The 20,614-nt window shown below is 38.1% G+C and overlaps 1 protein-coding gene across 3 annotated transcripts in view; it reads left to right on the top strand.

Annotated features, from left to right (window-relative positions):
* The first annotated feature begins 623 nt into the window (after positions 1-623).
* LOC129743778 (beta-alanine-activating enzyme) overlaps positions 624-20,614 on the top strand; it is a 60,943-nt gene continuing 40,952 nt past the window's right edge. Inside the window, exons 1-8 of one of the 3 annotated variants that reach the window (XM_055735959.1) lie at positions 624-902; positions 7,723-8,328; positions 8,560-8,890; positions 8,949-10,016; positions 10,073-10,336; positions 10,392-10,783; positions 13,781-13,990; positions 15,806-15,824. In XM_055735959.1, the coding sequence (XP_055591934.1) occupies positions 682-902; positions 7,723-8,328; positions 8,560-8,890; positions 8,949-10,016; positions 10,073-10,336; positions 10,392-10,783; positions 13,781-13,990; position 15,806 (3,093 nt within the window). In that variant the 5' untranslated portion in view covers positions 624-681 and the 3' untranslated portion in view covers positions 15,807-15,824. Of the gene's footprint in view, positions 903-7,722; positions 8,329-8,559; positions 8,891-8,948; positions 10,017-10,072; positions 10,337-10,391; positions 10,784-13,780; positions 13,991-15,805; positions 15,825-20,614 lie in introns of those variants that run through there. The other 2 variants (XM_055735957.1, XM_055735960.1) reach the window with 2 other exon arrangements.

Here is a 20,614-nt window from a genome sequence, read left to right on the forward strand (position 1 = left end):
TCAATAATGGTGCTCATACTGCCTCGGGGGGTTTCTCATTATGCCTCTACAGTGACTGGTTTTCAGCTTTTGGCAAAAATTTTAAAAATGCATTTTTAAACGTTTTTATCTTCTTTTTCAAGTTTCATCCAGTTAGGCAATAGACTATTTGAGTGTCTGAACACGAAACAATGATGTAATTCACATATTACAGCTGTTCTCTATGGTTAAATAAGCGTTTTCCTTAAGGTGGCCATTATGCCTCCATCTCCCCTACTATGTAAATAAAATAATAAATTGATTAAAGAAAATCTAAACTTAAAAAACTGATATTCGATTCAGGCATTTTTTTTATTTGCTTGTCCGCAGACATATTTTTTAAAATTAATCCACTGGACCAAGGTTTGAATCATTCGAACTGATAACTTGTCTTTGATATTATTTTTTCCTCTTGATGTACTCATTATTTCCAACTGTTTAAAATGATTTTTATAGTAATAAAAAATCATGAAATGAAGGGTTAAGCCATTAATGAGTAATTTTGAACCATTTTTATCAGAATTTGAACTATTTTGCATGCAAATCTCATTCCTTGGAATCACTGTACGGTTTCTGTGAAATATTTCAAGAACGTAAACAATCAACCAACCATCAGTGATGAAGTGAAAATCGTGTCGTGAAAATAGTTTGGGAAATCGCGTGATGCTTAAGTTGGAAGTTTTCCAGGAAAATGCTGCCAAGGAAGCCATAGTTTATCATACAAAAATAGGCAACCGATGGCAGTTTTCTTATGGACGGCTGTGGGAAGAGATCGAAAATATTCGGAAGTTTATAGGTGACACTGGCTTCCAAACAGAGGGAAATATTTCTTCAATCGGACTAATTTTAAACCATTCCGCAGTTCTCATTGCTGCCATCTGTGGGTGAGTATCAGGTACAACCTCCTGGCAGGTTGTTCGCGCTTAACTTGTTTAAAGACACGAAAAATAAAAAAAAGGTAAAATTTACCGAGAAGCAGAGGTAATTGTTTTTCACGCAAATTTCTAGATAAATTTTACCTTTTTTTGGTTTCGCCGACTAGAAATGTATATTCTACCGGTTTCTCTTTACTGACTAAAGATTATGTTCTGTCTTGTCATCAAATAATTAGGGGCCGTTCACTAATTACGTAAGCACGATTTTGGAAATTTTGAACCCTCCCTCCCCCCCTGGTAAGACAAAGTAAGATTTTTCAAAACCCCCCCTCCCCCCCTACTAAGATCTTACGTTTATTTATTCTGTGAGAAATTGACACGTTTTTTTCAAAAATAGCAAAGCACTTTTTAAGTAAAACTTAATAACTGCATTTGAAAAGCACAATTTATACAACACAACAGATTAAATGTCTTAAACGATTATAGAGAACATTATATGCTCGAGGTAAAAATAATCTTCAAAAAATTTCCACAATCGAATTGACAATATCGAATCTTAATTCCGATTAAAAAAAAGTTATCAGGTTAGCACAAGGTACCATAAAAATTGTTATGCTTTTGAACTGAAAATCATAAAAATCAAATAAAAAAATAATACTACTAGAATTGGTGTGAAAAAGTTAAACGTCAATTATGTACGTTGTCAACTAGCCTAAAAGTTCAGATTCATTTCATGATAGTTCAGATTCATTTCATGATGATAGCCTATCTATGAAAAACCTGTCAAGAAGTTCATTATCCAAAGCACCTTATATTGATTTTTAAAGATTTTTCTTGATGAAGTCATTTTCGAAATATGCTGGATTCAAATCGTGGTCTCACAATGCGCCACTTTCCCTTTAGTTTCTATAAACTTCTCAATTCAAATGATTGTTATGAAGAACAGCAAAAAGCGATGTGACTAAATGGTTTTTGTTGGCATGTTTTTTTAATTCATTCTCTATAAATTTTATAGAACCAGATTTTTCTATTAATTTAAAGACATTAAAAAAAATAACAAACCATTAAGAATAACCAACAAATTAGGTAGTAGTGAGAGAAAAAAAATAAAATGGTTATGGCTGTGGAATGGCTTTGATGAATTATCAATATAACATTTCTTACGTAAGATTTTAGGAAGCCCCCCTACCCCCCTAGTAAGAAATCGTAAGAAAATGTGAAACACCCCCATCCCCCCTATGTGCTTACGTAATTAGTGAACGGCCCCTTAAAAACAAAAACACAAATTCCTTTATTTGAAATTAATTTATTCATTGAAATGACAGTAGCCTTAAAATAACATATAAATGTTGCACAAGGTTAAGGATGTACAATTAGTTAGGAGAGATTACTAAATAGGGAACATCCATAAATGACGTAGCTTTTTTTTGAGTTTTTTATACTCCCCTCCCCCCCGTAGCATTTCGTCACAAAGTCATAGACCCCCCCCCTAGATAATAACGTAGCTTTAATACCCCCCCCCCCCCCCCCCATTTTTAAAAATCGGTTTTTAATTAATTCGCTCAGGCCGAAACCGTCATTCACTTCTTCTCTTTTGCCTCTCTCGTGTTGGGCGTCGATCGTGGCGACAGACGTTTTATTTCAAAAGAGAGGGAGAGAACAGAAAATCTGCGACTGTATGCGTATGTATGGAAAACGCACAACCAAGGGGCGCGTGAAATTGAAAATTACTCAAAACAATTTTGACTTTTTTTTCGATATTTAATTAAAGCTACGTACACTCAGAAATGAATAAAATATTAAAATAATTAGTTTTCAGGCATTCGGTTATTTCTCTGACAAAAATAAACTGGAACCATTAAAAATAATAACTCACAATCATTTCTTGGCGAGAAATGAAGCAATGCATAAAATTAAATAACGGCGATATTTTTTTCTCAAACAAACGCTTTGTCTTGAATACGTTTGAGTCCCAGCTAAACAGGTAGAGCACGTGCTTGATACTTCAGTTGCAAAATGCCCCTTAACTTGACTGCATTATAATTCCATCCTCTTTGAAAATGTATTTAAAAAGAATGGAATCCGTAGCGGCAAGTTATTCTTAACAGGGGCAAGTGTACCTGTTTTGTATGCTATGGTCAATCATGTTAACCATAGAATTTGTACGAAAATCAAACGATTCATTCTGATTCAAGCGTTTGCTTTAAAGCCACGGTCGCAACTTTTTTTCCCAACCACCAGATGTCGCTTCCGTAAGAATCCCAATGCATAAAATTTAATTATACCGGGATATTTCTCGGCGAGAAATCTCCAGTAATTACAACGCAGAGAAATAACTCAGTGAGTGGCACGGTAAAGCATGAAAAATAATATATTTATATTTTTTTCATTTCTGAGTGTAGCTTTACTTGAACCCCTACCCCCCCCCCCACTCGTCACACATCGTCACACAAAGTCAAACCCACCCCCCTCCCCCCCAAATGCTACGTCATTTATGGATGTTCCCATAGTAAAAAATTTTGATATTTCATCGTTTAAAAATCACTGTCTGAACTTCCGCTTGAAGAACGTCATGGATTCCGCCAATCTGGTTTGTAGATGGAGATGGTTCCAGTGAGACGTGCCATAAATCAGGATTATTTTCCTAGATGTTGTAGTTTCTTAAGGTACAAGGGAAGATTTAGATCTCTCAATCCGCGTTCTTCGCATTACACTTTGGTAATCAGGGGCGCCTTCGTAATACAAGTTGCGTATAAAACAACCTATGCGTTGGCGATAGTTCTCCGGTAGATCATAGCCCAGGATGTTGTTTCTTGGATGTGTAGTACTGTCTCTTTATTCTTTATTCTTTATTCTTTATTGGAGGGGAAAAAGCCCTTATGAAACAGATTGAATCCGTCTCATATGCGCGTAAAAACCCTCATCTTTTGCATCAACAGATTACAATTTAAATCTAAATGATACATCGAGTACTTAAATTTATCACACAATACAATTAATACAATTTTCTCTTAAAACTATAATTATGAAAGTGCTCTACGGGATTTACATTTGAGTGTGTTTCGGGAGATATGAAAATCGAATTCTGATGAAACGCGGTTGAACGTTTGGATTGTTCTTATGAGAGGTGCATTTTGACCATAATTAGTAGAAGCATGCGGAACAACTAGGAAAGGTTGAGAGCGAAGGTTTCTGGGTCTATTGTTAAAATTTACAAGTTCTAAAATTTGGGGACAGTCGATATGACCCAGAATTATGTCAGATATAAAATATGCATCAGACACAGCTCGACGGGAAGACAGTGTTTGTAGACCAATAAGATTGCATCTGTTTTCGTATGCAGGAAGATTGACAGGATCGTTCCATGGTAGATTGCGGAGAGCGAAGCGTATGAATTTTCGTTGAATCTTTTCGATACGATCGATAGAGTTGTTGTAACGAGGATTCCACACTACCGAGCAGTACTCTAAGTTAGATCGGACTAGTGCACAGAATAGAACTTTAAGGCATTGGATGTCTCTGAAATGCTTGGTTATTCTAAAAAGGAAACCGAGACATCTTGAAGCTTTAGTAACAATGTATGAGATATGGTCTTTGAATGAAAGTTGTTGGTCGAACATAACACCTAGATCTTTCACAACGCTGACACGTTTGAGAGGTGTTTCTTGAATGTGGTAGTCATAGAAAAATGTTGAGTGCTTCCTTGTAAATGATATGATTGAACATTTTGTAGCATTTAGGACCATACGGTTCTCGCGGCACCAATTCGAAAAGGCGTCCAGTTGAAGTTGTAAAAACTCTGTATCTTTGGGGGCACGAATGGTAAAGTAGAGTTTAAAATCGTCAGCGTACGAAATATGCATACATCTCAGTGCGAGGTTTACGTCATTCAAGTACAATAAAAATATGAAGGGCCCTAAGTGAGATCCTTGAGGGACACCGGATGTTACGCGGAAAGGTTTAGAGGTATGGTCTCCTATTTTAACTGACATGCTTCGACCTGAGAGGTAGGTTTCGAGCCACCGGAGCATTGTCCCACAGATGCCCAGGCGAGAAAATTTGGCAATTGCTATTCTGTGATTGATTTTGTCGAAGGCAGCAGATAAATCCGTATAGATAGCATCGACTTGGTGGCGTGCTTGGAGCGCATTTAAAATATACGTAGAATAAACTACTAAATTGGAGCTAGTGGATCTCTTTGGCATGAAGCCATGTTGAGTGTCGCATATATATGACGAGCAGTTGTGCGTGAAGTATTCGAGAACAACAAGTTCAAACAATTTAGACGCTGCGCAAAGGGCAGCGATTCCGCGGTAGTTTGATACGTCAGACTTGTTCCCTTTCTTGTAGACGGGGAATACATAGGATTCCTTCCAAACGTCGGGGAACACGCCACTACGGAGTGAAAGCAGAAAAATGTGGGCTAAGGCAGGCGACATCGTTGTTGAGCATTTTTTTAGTATTATTGATGGAATGCCGTCCGGGCCTGGGTTAGTCGAACATTTAAGGTTGGAACAAGCGAATTCAACAGCAGCAGGAGTGATTAGCGGATGAGGTGCGATCGTATCACGAAGTGGCACATTAGATACAGCCGCAGAAATTTCAGCTTCATTTAGGGTTTCATCGGTGAAGACATTTTTGAAGTGGTTACGAAACAAGTTGCATATTTCTGGAGTGGTGCAGGCTACGTTGTCAGATGCGAAGTTGTTGATACTTTTGCTGAGTTGACATACCAGTCGGAATAATTTCCCCACAGGAAACAATAGCAATAGCAATAACAATAACAATAGCAGCTTTGGAGAAGATGATAGCTTGAGTCTTTTTCGGATAGGGATGAAGAGAATTGTGCCTGCTCCAGTGACATTGAGCATTTCCTTGAGCCATTTCATTCACCTTTTTGATGGAACCAGATGTTTGACAGACATTTGCGATCTTTGGCAATACTGTAAATGTAAAGGTTGAATAACAAGGCACTCAGACTTGATCCATGTGGTATTCCATCGATGAATATTGTTGTCTTACGTCAATTGTACAGATTTTTTTTTGCTCAATCCAGGTAAATTTTACCTCGCTAAAAAGGTAAGTTTACCTCGAAGAGGTAGAAAGTCCTTTTTTGGATTTACCCCATTTTCTCGGTTAATTGTACCTTTTTATTCTGCTAAATTCAAGTAAACTTCACCTTGCTACGAGGTAAGCATCATTTGTTAACAAATTCAACAATTGAGGCACTTAGGATCAGAGGGGTGCAAGTGATTTTTTTATCAAAACTGAGATAAACTGTTTTTTGGATAGTTAAAGTATAGATTAACATTCTGTAGAAGACACAGGTCAAAAGAAAAATTATTTCGATATTTTTAAGCTATTTATAAAAAAACGTGTCAATGAAAATCCTGTTTCGTTTGGTGTCAGAAGGGTGCAAGTACACTTGCACCCTTCTGACACCAAAGGATTATACTTTTAGGCTGATTTCATTAGAACGTATACATTTTTGTCAGTTGAAAACAACATCATCTAGCCCCGACTAGGATTTTCTACTGGTTCTGACCAGGAAAATCAAAAGTCCTCAGATAGATAAGTGATGAAAATAAATTCAGGTGTAACTTCGTCGGCATTAAAATCTCATTGTTATGTATACAAAAAATTCTAAAATATTTTTTATGGCAAATTTAGCAAAACACAAAACGCACTTAACAATATTTTTTTGGCAAATATATCTAAGAAAAATCTCTCGGATGAAAGCTCAGAGGATTCAGGGTTTTCGACAGGCTCTGATCATGATGTCACATACTATCCCACGGAACAAAATGAAACTTCGAAAAGTTCAGATGAGTAGTTGCGACAGGTAGTTTATAAAAAAATACATAAAGTCTTTTAAGGAATATTTACATAACTGTTTAGGAAAGAGGTCTGGTATAATTAGACCAAACAAAAAAAAATTAAGTGTCTGCTGCTGCAGTTGCTAGCGAGAATGAGTCCATTCCTGGAGAGTCAACTGGCCATTCATCAAGACCCCAAAAACGCAAACGAAATCAGGCAGTCTGGAAACTCATCTTGCGAAAAAAGCTACGAAACCAAGGGGAAGCGTACGTTGGTTCTACCGGAAAACGCGACCAGCTAAACAGTTAATTCCAATGAATGAACACATATGCAGGTATTCTTGTGTATCCATTAAGGAAAAAGAGAGATTGAAAGTTTTCAACAAATTCTGGGAATTAGGATAGTGGAACTTGCAAACCTCGTTCATTTATGAGTTGCATAGAAATTTGAAGCCCGAAAACGCAGAAAATTAAATGTGTGAACAAAAACAAAACATCTAGTATCATAATGAAAATACTCGTTACATACAGGTTCCAAAAGGATGCTATCATATTGTTTGGAGTCAGAGGGGTGCAAGTGTCATTCTTGGGATCAGAAGGGGGCAAGTAAAATATATCAATAAAAGTAGTTCGCCGTTCTAACATAAATATCGCAAAAACTTTGGTTTTTCTTTCAGAATCGTTCATTTTAGACCTCATGAGACACACTCCATCGAAAATTTAGTAGAAAAATTGATTCAATAATTTTGATTTAGAAAAAAAACTTTGAGGCCCGTTTTCTCGAAATCATCATTTCGGCACTTGCACCCCTCTGATCCTAAGCGCCTCAATTATTTAAAAAAAAATTCAATGTGTTTCAAGTTTATTCCATTAACGCCTTCTTCTTTAATACACAGTCAGTCAGAAAATAAACCTTTCACATAAGGACTATTATAAATTTATTATAATTTAGTTTATGTTTTGAGTTTTAATCACATTAAGATTTCTTAAAGGCATTTTGTTTTTTTTTTCAGCATAAATCTCTCTGGATTGGAATTCTGTTGCCTTTACTCAGAAACAAGAAACTTAGAAAGTATACTGTCCACCTTAGCTACGATTGGCACCAACATTTGTGTCTGTAGAGAAAATTTTATCAGAAGTCTCGAGGAATCAAATCACGTATTTAAAATTCTAAAAAAAATAGAAATTCTCAACGAAAAAATTCACGTTATAAGAATCAATTTGAAACAGAAAACAATTCGACCTGTGTCAGGGATTGTTTATGCAGTTGCCACTTCTGGCAGCACCGGTCAGCCAAAGCTTGTACGAGTTCCTTTAAAATGCATCCTACCAAATTTGGAAGCCCTCGAGAGAATCGGGCAAGTCACAGAACGGGATCGAGTTTTCATTTCATCTCCACCGACTTTCGATCCGTTTATTTTGGACGTGTTTTTGGCATTGCGGAACGGAGCCTGCTTGGTAATGGCCGATCGGAGGACTCGATTATGGCCGGCACGATTACTCGAATCGGTGATCCTGCCAGAGAAAATAAGTTTTGTTCAGATAACTCCATCGCTTTTCTGCCACTGGATGGATGACTCGAAAGGAAAGGCCCTCCTTGAACCGGGAAGCTCGTTGAGGTAGGATTAAATTTCAATCCTTTTATTTTCTCACAGATGGCTTATGAAGTCGGCAAGCACGTATGTCGTGCAACGAGCCAGAAGGTTTTTCTCAAAGCTTAAATTATGGCAAACATTTATATTAGAAAATTACTCTTTAAATTATTACGGTTCAAAGAATGCTCAAAGTGTGTAATTTTTAATTTAATACAAATTTTACCTCGAATTGAAGCATGTTTATGCTTTTTACAGAACCCTTATCGTAGGTGGAGAACCGTTTCCAAGGTCACTAATGAAACTCCCAGTTGGATGCCCAGTTCAGGTGTTTAATGTTTACGGAATAACAGAAATCTCATGCTGGGCAACGATCCAAAAACTTGCGCCAGAACTTGATGTGGTAGATGTTCCAATTGGGGTTCCGCTCGATCCTTCCATAGAACTGATACTCCACGATGTTGACACCGGTTTGCCGATTATCGTAAACGGAAAATTGAACGTTCGAGGGGAACTTTACATTGGAAGCAGCTCACGGAAATGCCTGGTTGGTGATGAAAATTGGGAGCTGACTGAAGTATCAAAAATGGTACCTTCTGTATAGTTTTTCCAAAAAGCTCAGTTTTAATTTTTTTTGCCTATTTCAGCTATACAGACGAACAGGAGATCTCGTCGAGCGTCGTGGTGATGGTGGATACTATTATGTAGGTAGATGCGATCACATGATCAAGCGATTCGGTGTTCGAGTAGGTTTATCCCGAATAGAATCAACAGCCGAACGATACAGAGGAATTTCTCGAACCTGTTGCGTATTCAAGCCTGATAGTAATAAAATAGTACTTTTTTACACGGGCTGTGATAAACCAACTACCGAGTTCCGCAAATTTCTCAGCTCAAACTTGGACCAGGCAGAAGTCCCTGATGATTTACAATGGGTCAATGAATTTCCACTTTCAACTCATGGAAAAATCGACAGACGAGCGCTTCTGCAAATGATGAACGAACGAGGGGAAGAATTATGTATCGAATATTGGTTTAAACGACAGATTTCCAATCTTTTCGGGGTTTTCTCGAGCAACTCTGTTGACACCAAACGAGTGAGATTCGATACATCTGTTCTAGACAAATCGTTCATTGATTTCGGTGGAACGTCAATCCAGGCTCTTCGAATAGTAACCGATATTCAAGAAAACTTTCACCTCAAGGCACGGGATCTTATGGGTATGTTGCTGGACCAATCGATTAGTATAGAAGCAGTGTTAGGCTATCTCAGAACCATTAGGGCAGTTAGTTCAAGAGAAATTTGTACAGAGTTTTCTGTGAATTCGCAGAAGATTGTGGCAAAGCCAGTTTATGATCTTGGGAAATGTATCGATGCCACACCTACGATAATTGTTTCAAAAAAATACATACTGTTGGCCGTAGGGAGTCATTCGCACAAAGTTGCTGTTTTAAAAGTTGATGCTGAGTCTGAAACTCTTGTGTCCGAGCTCGTTCTTCCGGATAGAGTAGAAAGCCCGGTTACCACTCTAGATGAAGAACTTGGATTGGTGGGATGCTACAATGGGTTCATGTATTGCTTTGAGCTATGGACCGGGAAAATTCGTTGGAGTTTCGACTCAGGAGGAATGATTAAAAGTCAGGCAGTGGTAGTTGACGGCAGCATCTTTTATGGAAGCTATGGTGCTGATTTCAATTTGTTCTCCCTTGATAAGGTAGGTGTAATCCAAATTTAAATTAACCTATTCTTACTATTTTTTTTACATTATAGGAAGGTTCTCCAATCTGGAAACAAAAAATCGGTTCCAAGGGCATTTTATCTAGGTCGACGTATCTTGGCAATGGAACAATATTCGTCGCTACTCTTGATGGTACCTGTACATGTCTGTCAGTAAATGATGGGTGTAGTAGATGGATTTTTAAATTAGATTCTCCAGTTTTTGCCAACATTGCCTATCATCAGCCTCTCGATATATTAGCCGTAGCGGAAGTTCGAGGATTGGTACATTGTTTAAGCGCTTCCAGTGGGAAAGAAGTAATGTGTTATGAAAAAGGGTCATTCTTTTAAGTGATAAAAACTTTATTTTTAGATATGGAACATTCCCATTGAAGCAAATTTGTTTTCTACACCGACAATATTGCAGCACCCTAACTCGATTGATTTAATTTTTGGGTGTCATGATCAGCACGTTTACTGTTATCAGTGGAAAACTACGGATAATGAACCATCCTTGAAGTGGAAAAGTAAACTTCAATCTCCCATTTATTCGGGAGTGCTAGTAACAAACAACCTTGCTCTGGTGTGCACCACGGCCGGATATGTCAATCTGGTTTCTCTCACATACGAAGGAAAAGTTGTCGGATGTGCGAAACTGGAGGGAGAAGTTTTTTCAACTCCGGTGGCGTTGTTGGCAACCGATTCCTTTTTCGTCGGATGTCGTGACAACAATATTTACCGGATGGAAGTTTACTCAAAAACCAGGTAACGCAAAATAATATATGTATAAACTATTTTGTTAATTTTCACCGTATAGCAGCATTATTTAAGAGAAATGTCCTTTAATTCATTACTTACTATAACTTAATCGGAAGTATTCCTAAATGTTTATAAATTAGCTTGTATTTATTTTGTTCATTTTATATAACAAATGGCCTGTATATTCTCAATTTGTTCAACACATTATCAATAATTTACATCGCATTCATTAAAATACCGATTTTATTCGGAAAAACAGTGAAATTGAAAGATTTTAAAAACAAATACAAACACGTAGGGATCTCAATGAAACTTGATGTTTCCTCGTAGAGATTCATCTTACATTCAAAGCGCACATCTTCCGAGGATATGATGGCTAGCATCTTACAAATGCAAGAATCACCAACCCACAGAAAGTGTACTATGTATGCCGTGACCGTGATTTGATCTCATGACCGTTGGCTTAGAAGACTCGAAGGTTATCTATCCTCTACGCCACGGAGCAAACAAATAAGCAACCAGCGGTTGACTAATGCTAATACATACATGCTAAAGCCTAGTCCACACTAGGCAACTTGGACTGCGATTTCGGTTGCTGAGACTTATTTATGTTTACATCTTGGTTGCTGAAGGTCTCCCATACTAGTCGGGAGACATGAGACGAGACGAATTCAAATGTAAACATAAACAAGTCTCAGCAACCGAAATCGCAGTCCAAGTTGCCTAGTGTGGACTAGGCTTAATACATTTCTATCAATAGGTGGTATGAAAAAACCCTAGCAATTGCTTTCGCTAAACTAAATCGAGCATTCGAGCAGTCGCAGAAAGCAATTGCTTCGGTTGATATGAATAAAGTTTTTTCTGACAGCTGTTTTCTCAGTCAGGAGCTTTTACTTTTAGTACAAGCTAGTTTGGTATGAATAAAGCCCAAATCTGAAGCAATCGCTCGAGAAATCTCCTAGCAATTACTTTATTTTCTAAGCATGCTTGGTAGCAGACTTTTCCAATAAACAAATTCTTCAACAACGTCTTGAATTTATAAAATGAGCAATATTACACTTCAATACAATTTAAAAAGGCATTTTCAACATAGATAAAGAACAGTCGAAGTGATAACCCAACTTTTTTCATATTCCTGTCGTTGTATGAAATGATTCGTCTAAGATGAAACAACACAAATCAATAAGTAAATATTTCAAATTAAAAAAATCCGGCTACAGTGGAAGAAGTCCCAATTGGCTTGAAGTTGGAAGAAAGTTGTAATAATTTAAAACATAATTCCGATCTCCCAAATTTATATGATTTTTTTATAATTCAAAGATTAAAAAAAAAACATCTAACTTAAGATGCGCGCCTATTGCCTTTTTTTATATATTGGATTATCCCAATCCGAAAACGTGTGGGAGAGCTTATGATAAATGTTAAAAAGCTAGGCCATTTTTTGTTTGTCAATATTCAATTTTCTTTAAACATCAACATACGAGCATGTATTGACTTAAATTTTTCCGTTCGTTCTTACACCCACCACCCGCACCGTCGATTTCATGGCTATTTTAGTCGTACTTTTCAATTTTTTGATCGTCTTCTTTCATTTTACTTTAGAAAATTTCAGATTCTGCTAGTTGGATAGCTCTTTTTTTCGAAGCAAAAGCTATGTTCTAAGACTTTAGTACACATCTGCTAAGCAAATGTTTATTCATACCAAACTAAGCAAATGCTTTGGGCTTTTGCTTTGCTTGATTTCGAGCAAAGTAAAAGCTACCGAAGCAATTGCTAAACCTTATTCATACCACTAAATGTTTTCATTTGCAATTTTCAAGCTAACTTAATTGAATACGAACATTGTGCGGTTAACAAAAAAAAAAAAAAATGGTTTGTATGTCACGTGTAATAAGTTTGGTAATTTATTGAAATCTTCATTTCAAATATTTACTAGAATAAAATTTTTCTTATTCTGATTTTGACACGAAATATAAAAAAAAAAGAAAAATTGGGAACTGGAAAATTTGATCTTTTCAGGTTTGGGAAAGCATGAAAATTTGAAATTGTTTGATACTTGAATATTTTGAAAATTGAATTTAAAAAAATGTTGATCGTGAAGAATTTAAAAGATGAAACTTTTAATTTTTGTGAACTATGGAATAGTTTGGAATTTTGAAAACTTGAATAATTAAGCTGAAAATTTTAAAACTGGAACATTATGGAACATAAAGGATGATACGGTCAAAATTTGGCCAATGTCAACTTGACGTATTTCTTTCAATTTTGCATTTAAAAAACCTGAACATCCCTCATTTTAAAGGTGTGTGTATGTAGAATGTTGCTCCTATTTTGATTTTGGAATTCACTCTTCAGTTGTCAAAATGCCATCCAAGAAAGAAGAGCAGCGTATCAAAATTAGCTACTCACACGCGAAGCTGGCAAAATCGCTAAAAGTTGCCAAATCAACCGTTACAAATGTAATTAAAGTGTTTGGGGAACGTTTGTCGACAGCCAGGAAGTCTAGATCGGGGGGAAATCGAAAACCGGAAGCCGCTGAGACGACAAAGAGAGTGTAAGTGCGTAAGGCATAAATGAAAACTGAAAAATGAGCGTGCAAGCAATCAGCTGTTATGGACATTAAAGATTTGTAAATAGAAATCATAAAAAGAAGAGATCGAAGGTTTCCTTAGCGATCGAAATAAATGATCCGGCCTCTTTCGATTTGGATCTTAAAGTTAAAGCAAGTGTTTTAAGATAATCTTGAGAAAACCCAGCAACTTACAGTGGCGAACGAGGAAAAGTTGGTAAGTTCTTAAGTGATCCGAGTTGGATTGAATAGCTGAAGTGCGAACTAAAATTTTAAGAAGTGTTGATGGTTTGATAGTAAGTTCGAGTGAAAACTATTTTTTTGCAATATTTTTGGGTGCACAGTTAACTAGTTAACTAATTAAAATTTGATTAAGAGGTTTTGACTAGTGACTAAAAAGCTTATTTTATTTGGTTGTTTCTTTGGCAGAGTAGTCGGTCGAATTTAGACGCTACCAGCAGCCTTTGTTTTTTTAAGGTGCCATTGTCGACGCCACCCATCGCCATTGGAGACGCCGTCCATCACAGCCAGGACGCCGGCGTTGTTGATTGTTTTTTTGGAAGGTCTGGTATTTTCGGTGCTGTTTTAACTGCATTGGATTTGGTGTTGAGCTGTGAAAAAAATTTTGGAAATTTTATTAGTTGGTGAGTGATTATTTTACAGTTTTTATTTTTATTATTTGACAATTTTCATTGTTTTTTTTTTCAACCAATTCTGTGGATTGCATTCTTTTGTATTTTTATTGTTATTGGCTTTGTTTTATTTGAAAAAGCAATGGCCATGTTTGGAACAATTGACCCGTATGTTCCGGGAACGTCTTTCTCTAATTATATAGAAAGATTGGAATATTTCTTCTCATGCAATAATATTGCGGAAGATAAGAAGAAGGATCTTTTTCTGAGTTTTTGTGGCATGGTAGTTTTCGATGAGATAAAGCTACTTTTTCCGGCCGTTGATTTAAAAACTTTAAGCTATGAGGACATTTCTAAGAAATTGAAGGAAAGATACGATAAGAAAGATTCGGAGTTGCATGCGTATTGCAGATTTATTAACAGAAAGCAGGGACCCAACGAATCAAATGAAAATTTTATTTTGGCGGTTAAGCTATTGACTGAAGCGTGTGAATTTGATGGCTACCGAGACAGAGCCATCAGGAATAAGCTGGTAATGGGGGTCCTGGATAAAGATCTCAGAAGAAGGTTGTTCAATAAAGAGAATTTAACTTTGAAGACGACTGAGAGGATGCTGAAAAGCTCCGAAAGGAATTTAGATAACGACCGATTTATGGATGCAGAGAATATTAATTCGGTAAAATTTAGGTTAGGTGATAGACAGGAACGACGGGATTCAAGAGGCCTAGAAAGAAGATCAACTTTTAGAGGCAGGTCACGAAGTCGGGACTTTGGTAGGTCCGAAAGATATAATCCGTTCAACAGATCACCATCAGGAAGCCGTTTCAAGTCGAAAGGCCGCTATGCAAATTTCAAATGCAACTATTGTGGCGAGATGGGTCATGTATGGAAATCGTGTTTTGAAAGGATCCGATTTCTCTTTTTCGTAAAATGTATAGCCAAAACCTTCACTCACTCCTTCTGTTCGATTTCCAATCTGGTTATCGTCTTTATTTGACATCGATGTCAGTTGCATTTTAAAACTATTCTTCGGGTTTGTCAAATCTAGTAAGGTTTTCGGTTTATATTTGAAAATTCTTGCCGATGGAAAATCTTCCCCTTCCGACAAGTAACTATTCCTGTAATTAAAAAGGAAATAATCGAGTCTATCATGTATATCCATATTTTTCATTTCTGAATCCAACCAGAATTTTTTAAAAATATCCTTCACTACTCTCACCAGTCTTTCAGCCTGGCCGTTACTTTGTGGATGATAAGGAGGACTTTTGTATACTTTGATTCCTTGCCTCTCCATGGAAGAAATAAATTGCTGAGAATTGAACGGAGAGGCAAGGAATCAAAGTATACAAAAGTCCTCCTTATCATCCACAAAGTAACGGCCAGGCTGAAAGACTGGTGAGAGTAGTGAAGGATATTTTAAAAAAATTCTGGTTGGATTCAGAAATGAAAAATATGGATATACATGATAGACTCGATTATTTCCTTTTTAATTACAGGAATAGTTACTTGTCGGAAGGGGAAGATTTTCCATCGGCAAGAATTTTCAAATATAAACCGAAAACCTTACTAGATTTGACAAACCCGAAGAATAGTTTTAAAATGCAACTGACATCGATGTCAAATAAAGACGATAACCAGATTGGAAATCGAACAGAAGGAGTGAGTGAAGGTTTTGGCTATACATAATTTTACGAAAAAGAGAAATCGGATCCTTTTTCTAGTATCAAAAGAGGAGACAAGGTTTTCTATAGAAATCCAAACGAACGAAATATAGAGCGATGGTTAAATGCAATTTTAATTGAGCGATTGTCTCAAAATGTTTTCCAGATTGCTCTGGGAGCGCACGTGATCTCGGCCCACAGGGGGCAGATCAAAAGAGCGCAAACTGAACCAAGGCGCAATGCGGCGCTTCAGCTCCAGGCTCAGGATAATTCAGCAACAAATTTTAGCACAAGGATATCCAAAAGGCATCGAGAAGAGTCCGAAGATGAGGCGTTTCATGGATTTTCGCCTTCTGAAATTCAACCGTCGACGTCAAGAGGGGCACCACATTTGCAGAGCAGCGAACTTATCCTGGGTCCTAAAGAGTCATCATCGCATTCAGTGGCCGTAAGAAGATCTGAAAGAAGAAGGAAAATTTTAAAAGCAAATGATTTTGTATACTTTTAGATTATTTTGTTTTTTTTTTTTTTTTTTTTTTTTTTTAACAATTCTTTATTTGAAACGGCTCATACCTTCAGGCTTTAAGGAGCCAAAATCGATTTTGGTTGTTTACAATTGATTTCTTAACTTAACACTTTGTGAGAGGAGAAAGGAAGATAGAAAGGGAAATATGAAAATAAAAAAGAAATTATAGACGAAGATCGATAGCTTTTAGAAAAAGGTAGATTTCTAACATATAGTCCAAATCTAGCACAGCTAGTACATCTCTCACTGGAACATTAGGTGGTTTTCCTCGGGCCCTAAGGGAGTCTATTAAATTCGTTCTGGCGACAAGATGGACCTCACACGACCAAACAATATGCTCGATGTCATGGTAACCTTGGCCGCAACTACACAAATTGCTGCCAGCAATGTCAAAACGATAGAGTACCGCGTCTAAGGAACAATGATTGGACATGAGACGGGAAAATATACGAATAAAATCCCGACTCAGGTCCAATCTATTAAACCAGGGTTTAAGGCTTACCTTTGGGATAATCGAGTGGAGCCACCGACCATCCTCATCCTCGTCCCATTTGCGCTGCCAGTTGACAAGAGAGTTCCCTCGTACCAAGAAGTAGAATTCGTTGAAGACGATTTCACGTGGATACGTGTCGCCTTCCGTCGCCCCCACCTTTGCCAGAGAGTCTGCCTTCTCATTGCCCACTATCGAGCAATGAGAGGGAACCCAAACAAAGGTGATTGAAAAGCGACGTCTTGTTAAAGCACTCAAAATATCCCGTATCTTCTCTAGGAAGAACGGCGAGTGCTTTCCCGGTCGTATTGAGTGTATTGCGTCAACTGAGCTTAGACTATCCGTTACAATGTAGTAGTGCCCAACAGGCCGTGAGGCGATGCTCTCCAAGGCCCAGTGAATAGCTGCTAACTCTGCAACATATACAGAGCATGGTGACTGGAGACTGTAAGATGCGCTAGTTGTTTCGTTGAAAACTCCAAATCCCGTTGATTCCTCAATTAGAGACCCATCGGTAAAGTAAATTTTGTCAGCATCGACGTGTCTATATTTAGCTTCGAAAATTTTTGGAATCAGAAGTGGGCGATGCGAATCCGGGATTCCACGAATATCCTGCTGCATAGACAAATCAAACTGGACAGAAGAATTATCGTAGTCTGGGCTGAAAACACGAGTTGGAGAGTACGAAGAAGGGTTTACCTGCATTGACATGAGGACATGGTATATAGACATAAATCTGGTATGAAGATTTTGCTCTAGTAACCTTTCAAAATTAACGATCACCAATGGGTTCATGACCTCACACCTGATGAGGAACCGAAGTGATAGTAGATTGTATCGATCTTTCAAAGGGAGTATTCCTGCCAAAACTTCAAGACTCATGTTGTGCGTTGAGGGCATACAGCCCAAAGCGATGCGAAGACAACGGTATTGGATACGCTCGAGTTTGATGAGGTGAGTTTTGGCAGCCGACTGGAAACAGAAGCTACCATATTCCATCACTGAAAGAATAGTTGTTCGATACAATTTTAAAAGATCTTCTGGATGGGCTCCCCACCAGGTGCCAGTGATTGATCGGAGAAAATTGATTCTCTGTTGGCATTTTCCTTTCAGATACTCAATGTGTGCTCTCCAGGTACATTTGGAATCAAACCAAACCCCAAGATACTTAAAACACCTCGATTGAGTGATCGTTCTGCCAAGAAATTGGAGCTGTGGTTGAGCTGGTCTATGTTTTTTAGAGAAAACTACTAACTCCGTTTTCTCTGGAGAGAACTCGATCCCAAGCCCCAAAGCCCAGGAAGACAATCTGTCTAAAGTATCTTGTAAAGGTCTGTGCAGATGTAACTCAGTATCACCTGTTACAGATACTACGCCATCATCTGCAAGTTGTCTTAAAGTGCAGCCTTCAGAGAGACAACTGTCGATGTCACTTACGTAAAAGTTGTACAAAAGTGGACTCAAGCATGAACCCTGCGGGAGGCCCATGTAAGAGGTTCTTCTAACTGCAATATCTCCGTGAGCAAAGTTCAGATGTTTCTCACAAAGCAAGCTGTATAAGATGTTGTTCAAAAGAGGAGGCAGACCCCGGGAGTGCAATTTGTCTGACAACACCTCTATTGAGACAGCATCAAAAGCACCCTTTATGTCTAGAAACACTGAAGCCATTTGCTCACGTTTTGCGTACGCCATTTGTATCTCTGAAGACAGCAGAGCAAGACAATCGTTTGTCCCTTTGCCCCTTCGAAACCCAAATTGAGTATCTGAAAGGAGGCCATTTGCTTCTACCCATTTATCCAAACGAAACAAAATCATTTTCTCCATCAATTTGCGTATACAAGACAACATCGCTATTGGACGGTACGAATTCGCATCGGACGCTGGTTTTCCGGGCTTTTGGATAGCGATAACTCTTACTTGTCTCCACTCTTGGGGAACAATGTTGTTCTCCAAGAATTGATTAAATAAATTCAACAAGCGAAATTTAGCGGCGTCCGGAAGGTTTTTCAACAAGTTGAATTTTATTTTATCAATTCCCGGAGCTGAATTGTTGCAAGAGAGGAGGGCAAGTGAAAATTCGACCATCGAAAAGCTGGAATCTAGACCACACCTATCCGAAGGCACGTTCCGGATTATTTTTTGCACAGGTGTAGAATCTGGACAGACTTTCCGTGCGAAGTTGAATATCCATCTATGTGTATATTCTTCACTTTCATTTGTAGATGATCGATTACGCATGCTTCGTGCAACTTTCCATAAGGTACTCAAGGATGTTTCCCGTGATAAACCACCCACAAAATTTCGCCAATACGCCTTTTTTTTCCCTTTGATTAATTTTTTGAACTGATTTTCAAGGGAAACATATGACTCAAAAAGGACGAGGGTTCCATGTTTTCGAAAATCTTTGAAAGGTTTTGATTTGTCCTTATAAAGCTTGGAACACTGCTGGTCCCACCATGGATTTGGAGGCCTTCGAAGAACAGATGCATCTGGGATGGGTTTTGTTTGAGCGGAAAGTGCACTTTCATGGATCAAACGTGAAAGAAAGTGGTACTCCTCCAAAGGAGGTAAAACATTCATAGAATCAATGGCATTTGTTATTTCGTCCGAGTACTTTTTCCAGTCGATGTGTCTTGTAAGGTCATATGCCATATTTGTTGAATTTGAAGTACTGGCCCCATTGGTGATTGTAATTTTGATTGGCAAGTGATCACTACCATTGGGATCAGAGATTACCTTCCACTGGCAATCCAATGATATTGAGTTTGAGCAGAGTGAGAGGTCAATTGCACTTTGTCTTGCAGGAGGTTTAGGTACCCGTGTTTTTTCACCCGTGTTCAAAATTGTTAAATTGAAACTGTCACAAATGTCATAGATAAGAGTAGAACGACTATCGTCAATTTGTTCTCCCCAGACAGTTCCATGTGAATTGAAATCACCCAGGATCAACCTTGGTTCAGGCAAAACTGAACACAGGTCCTCTAGGTGACTTCGATCCACTGCAACTCTATGAGGCCAGTACAAACTGACAACGCATAAGTCCTTACCTCTTATAGTTGTATGACAAGCAACAGCTTCAATTCCTCCTGATAAAGGGAGGTGGATTCTATAGAAGGAGTGGTGCTTATTGATCCCCAAAAGCACCCCTCCATAAGAATCGTTGCGATCCAAACGGATAATATTAAAATCGTGGAAGGAGATGTTTGATTGAGAAGAAAGCCATGTTTCGGAAAGGGCAAAAATATCGCAACTAGTTTCATGAAGAAGAAATTCGAACGGATCCAGTTTGGGGATTAAACTACGACAATTCCACTGTAGAACAGTGATATCTCCGACCTCTCGGCGTAAATTAGCCATCGAGAGAGATAAACATTGAAAGAAGGGGCCAAGTTTGCATCAATTGCTTCAAAAGTGTCTTTACAAAAGGAAGCATTGCACTAACAATGCTTTTCATGGATTCAGGTACGTTGAAAAACGAAAAAATTCCATTAAGGATGTCAGAAAACTTGAAAAGTCCCGGTTGAGGAGTTGATTCTGGTAAAACCGCATCAATAATGGGTGCGTTTGGAGTCACCGCTGCTGTTGATTTATTATGTGGTAAAAAGGTCGCTCGGAATCCAGGAGGAATTTGTTTCTTCTTTTCTGCAGAAAACGCTTTCTTGGTGATGTTGGTTAGAGGGTTGATTGTTGGGATTTTATTCGGAATCTTGGGGGTCTTGGTGTTTGTTTTAGCACGCTTTCGTGAGTTCGCTACAAAAATAAATGGATTCTCCTCATCTGTTGTATCCTCGTTATCAACTGGCAGCACCGTGAAAATGTTACTGGACTGCGGTTGAGTCGGAGGCGCCGCGCCCTTTAGTATAGCGGCATAGGAACGTTTTGAACGTTCCTTCAAAGAGCGCTTTTGACTATCCCAGCGGCTCTTAAATGCCTCGCACAAGGAGATGTCATGGGGTGAG

Source organism: Uranotaenia lowii, chromosome 2, assembly GCF_029784155.1.
Source record: "Uranotaenia lowii strain MFRU-FL chromosome 2, ASM2978415v1, whole genome shotgun sequence".
Taxonomy (NCBI): Eukaryota; Metazoa; Arthropoda; class Insecta; order Diptera; family Culicidae; genus Uranotaenia; species Uranotaenia lowii.